General features: G+C 36.0%; 2 protein-coding genes across 2 annotated transcripts; both read left to right on the top strand.

Annotated features, from left to right (window-relative positions):
- The first annotated feature begins 785 nt into the window (after positions 1-785).
- On the top strand, positions 786-1823 carry LOC139425805 (uncharacterized). The gene has a single exon (XM_071181763.1). The coding sequence runs from the start codon at positions 786-788 to the stop codon at positions 1821-1823; it is 1038 nt and encodes a 345-aa protein (XP_071037864.1).
- A 36-nt stretch (positions 1824-1859) lies between these two features.
- LOC107447283 (uncharacterized) lies at positions 1860-2882 on the top strand. Its single transcript, XM_016062159.2, has one exon. The coding sequence runs from the start codon at positions 1860-1862 to the stop codon at positions 2880-2882; it is 1023 nt and encodes a 340-aa protein (XP_015917645.2).
- The last annotated feature ends 3723 nt before the right edge of the window (positions 2883-6605 follow it).

Here is a 6605-nt window from a genome sequence, read left to right as displayed (position 1 = left end):
ACTGAGGAATTAGGAAATAATTTTAATGTTGCTAGTAGGCGTTTTAAATTTTTAAAGCAAAGATTACAAAAAAAAGCCAGAAATCATGAAAAAATATCGGGAAATTATTGAAGAGCAGTTGCGGGAAGATATAGTTGAAAAATGTACAAGTGACATTAATGCTTCGCAGTATTTTATGCCGCACAGGGAAGTTTTGCCCGAAAAAAGTGAGACTTCACAATGCAGAATCGTTTTCGATTGCTCCTCGAAACAGGAAAATTATAAATCTTTAAATGAATGTCTCGAAACTGGCCCAAATTTGAACCCTAAAGTTCTTGATGTAATTTTAAAATTTCGCGAACCAGAGGTGAGCTTTTGTGGAGATTTGGAAAAAGCTTTTCTAAAAATTGGGATTGCTGAGGAGGATAGAGATTATTTTAGTTTCCTTGGTTTGGGGATAATAATGAATCTAACAGTATTCTGCGCATGTGCAGGGCCCCATTCGGTACAGTAATTAGTCCCTTTATTTTAGCAGCTACGATTAAATATCATATCAAAAAATATAAGAGGGAAAAACCTGAATGTTTTGAAATGCTTAATTCGTCCCTTTATGTAGATGATCTTTATCATGGAGGAAAAACTGTAGAGGATGCATACCGATTGTCTGTAGATGCAGTAAATATTTTTGAGGATGCGGGTATGAATTTAAGGAAATTGAAAACAAATTCAGAGGAATTAAATAAGAAATGGATAATGGCAAAAATTAGAGGTCAGATGATTTTGATAAAGAAACTAAATTTTTGGGCATGATACGGGATCCCAAAAATGACTTAGTCAAACTAAATTTTGATTCTCTTAAGGAATCAATTGAAATTAGTGAAGGTAAGACGAAAAGAACTGTGTTAAGATCAGTAGCTAAAATATTTGATCCTGTTGGCTACTTACAACCTTTCATTGTTAGAGTTAAAATCATACTACAAGACTCCTGGCTGTTAGGTTTAGACTGGGATACAATCTTTCCTCCTGATTTAAATAAAAGATGGATGGAGTGGTGCTCTGAAACCAAATATTTGAAAAATCCAGAATTTCCGAGGAAATTCTTCCAGAGCACCAATTATACACAACTGACTGCACATATATTTTGCGATGCCACCCCCAGAGCGTTCGGAGCCGTAGCTTATTTTCGATATATAGATGAAACTGGAGAAATTAAAACTAGCTTTATAATGGCAAAAGGCAGGGTCGCTCCTCTAAAATCGCTGTCTCTTCCTAGATGTGAGTTAATGGGAGCTGTTGCTGCAGCCAAATTGGCAAAGTATCTTAAATCCATTCTCCCTAAGCTATGTGACAATATACATTTTTGGTGTGACTCTATGATCACGTTATGTTGGATAAGGAAATCTCCGAATGTATGGAAGCCGTTTGTTGCCAACCGCGTAGCGGAAATTAAAAACATTTGCGATCCCAATCAGTGGCATCATTGTAGTGGCAGTGAAAACCCCGCTGACCTTTTGTCTAGAGGGGAACGAGCGGAAACAATTTTCAACAGTTCGTTGTGGCAAAACGGGCCAAGTTGGCTTCTCGAGAATGAAATATCGTGGCCCAAAGGGTCAATTGTTGTGCCTGACGAACAATTGGTAAACAATGAAATGAGAAAACACCTCAATGTGTTTCAAACTGCTACAGGTGAAGATAATTTGCAGAACTCTCACCAATTACTTGATTTAAATAAATATAGCGAGTTAAGTAAAGTCCATCGTATAACAGCATGGGTGCACAGATTTGTCCATAATTCCAATCCTTCGTCTGAAAAATATCATGGACCATTGACTGCTTTTGAATAAAAGACTGCTGAAAGGTTTTGGGTAAAAAATACTCAAATGAACTATTTTCATAAAGAAATTTCAGATTTGACTCATCAAAGAGCTATGGACAAAACATCGAATATTTACTCATTGTATCCAGAACTCGATGAAGATGGTCTCTTGCGACTAAGAGGCAGGATACAATTTGCTGACTGCTTAGAATCCACTAAACATCCATGGATACTACCGTCCAAGTGTCGTTATGCAGAACTGGTGATTCTCAATGCCCATGAACAGGTCTTGCACTCGGGAGTAGACTCAACACTAACTCAAGTGCGGGAAAAATTTTGGATCATAAAAGGGAGACGAAGAATCAAATCTCTACTTGGTAGATGTATCATTTGCAAGAGATATAGTGCTCGTCATGGAGAACAAGATGTGGCTCCATTTCCTCCAGATCGCATTCTGGAATCACCACCGTTTGCTATAACGGGATGTGACTATGCAGGTCCCTTTTTTTCCAACGAAAACAAGAATAAACATTATTTGCTTTTGTTCACCTGCGCCGTCACACGCGCTGTACATTTAGAACTTGTACATTCCCTGAACACAGAATCATTCCTGTTAGCCTTTCGGCGATTTATATCTCGTCGAGGATTATGTTCAACAATATATTCTGATAATGGAAAATCATTCAAACGAGCAGATACTGAACTTCAAAAATTATGGAAATGTATTTCAGATCCATCTGTTAAAAACTTATTTTCTGCTCACAACATTCAGTGGAAATTTATTGTTGAGCGTGGAGCATGGTGGGGAGGATTCTGGGAGAGGATGATAAAAACTATCAAAATTACGCTCAGAAAAATTGTTGGTCGATCATCGCTCTCTCTCGTCGAACTCGAAACAGTGTTTGTCGAGATAGAAGCCATGATGAATTCCAGACCCATCACTTATTTATATACTGACCCCTCAGAACCATCTCCACTCACTCCAGCTCATTTTTTAGTAGGTAAACGCTTGCTATCCCTCCCTCCTACCAGAATTTCTAAGGTCGATCTATTGGGATCGAGAGAATCAATTGTGAAAAAAATTTAAACATCAACAGAATCTGTTGAATCATTTTTGGAAATGTTGGCGAAAAGGTTACTTGTTAAATTTAAGACCAGCTAACACGAGCCAAAAGGTCTCGAATGTAAAAGAGTTTAAACCTAATGACATAGTGCTAATTCACGAGGAACTTTATCCTAGAAACATGTGGTCATTGGGCAGAATAACTGAAGTTTTTCATGGAAGGGATGGCAAGGTCCGTTCTTGTTCAATAAAAACTCGAACTGGAATTATTAGAAGGCCTATTCAGTTTTTATATAATATGGAAATTAGTAATTGAAAAAATTTTTTTGTGTGTGTGGAACTTTTTAATATATTTGTAATTCTTTCTTATGTTGTACTTTTTTTAATGAATGATTATTTTATATATCCAGAGAAGCTGAAATGTCAAGTCTGGTAAATTGTTTACTATTTTGTAAATTTTAAATTATTTATATTTGGTGGGGAGTGTCGCGGAATGCCACGAGATGGCGCTCTCCCATTAATTTAATTACATATTTTTCTTTGTGTGTCATTATAATTTTGATTTGATTAGATGAATGTTGAAGGGGAAATGTCAGCCCTTATAATACTGACTATCTTCGTATCTTCACACCATAATCTATTAAAGTTTGTTTTGTTTTTAAAATAATATGTTTTGTTAATTAATTTGAACCACCGATCTGTGCTTAATTAAAACCTTTTTAATATATTATTGTCTAAAATGAAATTCCTTAGAATTTATACACCGTATTCAATGAATAGGAGAACAGGTTTCGAGTATTGTGGCGATAAATTATCACAAGGCAATCACTAACTTAAACAAAGAAACAAGAAAAAAAACCAAGAGTGTGAAAAAACAACATTTTTAGAATTAACTTCAGTTAATAGAGGAATTTGGAGGAAAGTGGTTTGGATTGCCAAAGGTTCGACTCTGAGAAATTAGAAAAAGAAAACATGCACAAACATTTCTAAACAAATTTATTTGACTTCTATTATTAATAAATCTCTAAGTAGGATAGAAGGAATTACTTTTTCGGAATGAAAACAATTTTAATTAGATTTCATGGAATAACTTTTCCAAAAATTGTCTAATCAATTTTTCCTGAGGTTGCTTTTGTCTCGTATGCAAATTAAGAATGTTATATAACCGAAATTTTAATATCTTTGGGGGTATAGAAATTGAAATACTATCCAAATTTGTATTCCCTTTATTGTTTTTAAAATGCTAATTACCTTTTCTAGATGGCAGAATCTAATTTATGATTCCCCAAACTTTAAGTCTCTCTAATTTAATTATATTTTAAAAATGATAGGCTTTTAATTATTTGTTTAATTTCTTTTTAAATCTTGGGAAATTAAATTATTGCTGAAGCATTATTATCAAATGATAATATCGTATACTTTTGAATTTTCTATAAAAAAAATATTGATTATTGAATTATTTGCAAGTCACAGACAGAATTTTTTTGCCATTTTATCACTTTAGATTGACGTATTTAACAAATAAATGCTTTTCTTTCTATATTGTACAACATCATTGAATGATTTTCCAGTTGCAGGTAATGAATTTAATTTCATGTCACTCCACTGGAGAAAAGGAGACATCAAACAAATTTGGCTTAGCTGCAATAATTTTAAAAAGACACAAGGAAAAGTCCAGAGTTCAGATTTTTGGTAGTTTATTAATGTGGATCACTTCTTTTCAATAAAATCGTTGGGGCAGCAGAATCACAAGCATGTCCAGTTAGGGTCACAAGGCATATATTTTAACAATGGCAGATAAGATTTCTGGGGATCATTTTTTCATCTATTAGTAGTAGCATCAGTGGCGGCTGGCAGTAGTAGCAGTCGACAAATAAACATGTCGCTTCTGGAAAGGCGATCCAAAAAATTTAAGATGGTGATTGATTTTCGTTCTTGTCGAAAAACTGCATCCTTGAGGAGTCGGCGGGCAGGTGTTACGCCATTAAGAAAGGAGTGAAGTTCCGTCCCTCAAACAGAGAGAAAAACGAAGCAAAATAAACGCTCACTACGCGAGCGAGGTGACTGAGAAAAATCAGAGTATCGAACAGCCACTTAGTTCATGGCGAGGGAAAAACAAACAATCACAGCCCGTAAAAGGCATCCACAGGTGGGTCGGAGAAATATGACCGCCATGTATTTAAACAAAAATAAACTCCGTCTCTCAAAGAGAGGGAGGGGGTGAAAATTAAAAATCCCTGTTAAAGGATCGTAGATTATGAAAGGATCAAAATATCGAATGCTACCCGCTCCCAAAAATGGGCGGTATTTATATAAACGACCGGAAGTGGAAGTTAAACTCCCTAAAAAAATGACACTAAAATTGCTTAAGGAGAGAATTGAAGTGAGTTGACTAACCCCTTAAATTTAAGCATAATTAAACACTAACGGCGACCGTACAGTAACTAAAAACATGTGTTGACATCAAAGGCCGCCGAAGGTCAAAGGCGTAAAGGTCGGCAGACAGTGAGGCGTCACAGTAGAGGGTTCAGGGGTGTCGGCCTAATTTCTAGGTCACAATCCCAACAGAAAAATTAAGATTTGGTGACTCAATGTCACAAATACGGTAACAGGTTCACGATAACAGGGCAATGAGTTTTGTCTGCAGATCTCGGGAAACAATAAAATTGCTTCATATACAGAACACAGAGACCCAATTATCGCACACGAACTCTGATTAAGATGTAATCACTCAATCTGGTCGAAATTTCTATTAACGGTAACTTGACTTCAATTTGTCTACATGACGATAAATTATTCTCGAACGATTGAAACTCGAATTGCAACCAAGCATCGAGATGCAGTTGCAAGTTCAGCTATTTCGCTAGTTGGAAAAAGGTAAGAATTTCGATTGATTGATTGTGAAATCTTCTTGGTGACAGTTATTATTTTTTTTGTAGCGGCTAAAAAACTATTGAAACTTTAATTTTTGTCAGACATAAAACTTGAGTTGAAATTTAATCACTTTACCTAGTCGGAAACTAATAAAAATATTTATTCATGATAATTTTTCAAATGGTCATATGAAGATTCAAAACGTGTTATTAAAATCTAGTGCTAATAATCAAATGCTAATAATGATTAAAAATCAAAGAAGAGTAGCTACAGGTCGGGCACCGTAGCTAAACAAATTTTTTTTGATGGTATAACTCAAACTGCAAATATTATGACGATAAGTTTTATTTTTAACGATCAAAAAACTACTAAAAAATGTGCTGCATCATCAGAATCCTCTCATTCAGCAGCAAGCAACTTCTGATATACTTTTCAAGTCCTTGCTATTCTTGGTTGGTTGGTTCTAATGCCACTTGTCACACGGGCAAGCCTGCGTGGTGAAACCGAGCGAATTTAAGGCAGAGTGTGCGATTCTTGTTTCTCAGTGGCGCCATCTATGGCCAAGAATTCGACTTCTGCCACATCATACGTCACACCTGTTTTATAAGGCGGACCCATTCATACATCCATTCATTCATCCACAGATCGTAATTTTGACCTGAATGAGAGAACGATCGGTCTCCAATCCAGTACCCCCAGAGGTATTCATTTGTTATGGGAACATGGAGGACTTTGAGATTCGACAGATTTAACGTGCATCAGTCACCAACTACACGGGGAGTCATCGGCCGGCGGGGTTCGAACCCACGAACTCTCGGACATGGGCTTATTCTTAAAAGGGTATGACTAAATTTGGCAGTGGTATCGCACTAA

The sequence above is a fragment of the Parasteatoda tepidariorum genome, chromosome 6, assembly GCF_043381705.1.
Source record: "Parasteatoda tepidariorum isolate YZ-2023 chromosome 6, CAS_Ptep_4.0, whole genome shotgun sequence".
Taxonomy (NCBI): domain Eukaryota; kingdom Metazoa; phylum Arthropoda; class Arachnida; order Araneae; family Theridiidae; genus Parasteatoda; species Parasteatoda tepidariorum.
The sequence above is the reverse complement of the archived record's forward strand: the minus strand, read 5'-3'. Positions and strand labels throughout refer to the sequence as shown.

Excerpts from the sequence above, each read along its gene's own strand:
- LOC139425805 (XM_071181763.1), top strand. The coding sequence starts at position 786 with ATGATACGGGATCCCAAAAATGACTTAGTCAAACTAAATTTTGATTCT.
- LOC107447283 (XM_016062159.2), top strand. The coding sequence starts at position 1,860 with ATGAACTATTTTCATAAAGAAATTTCAGATTTGACTCATCAAAGAGCT.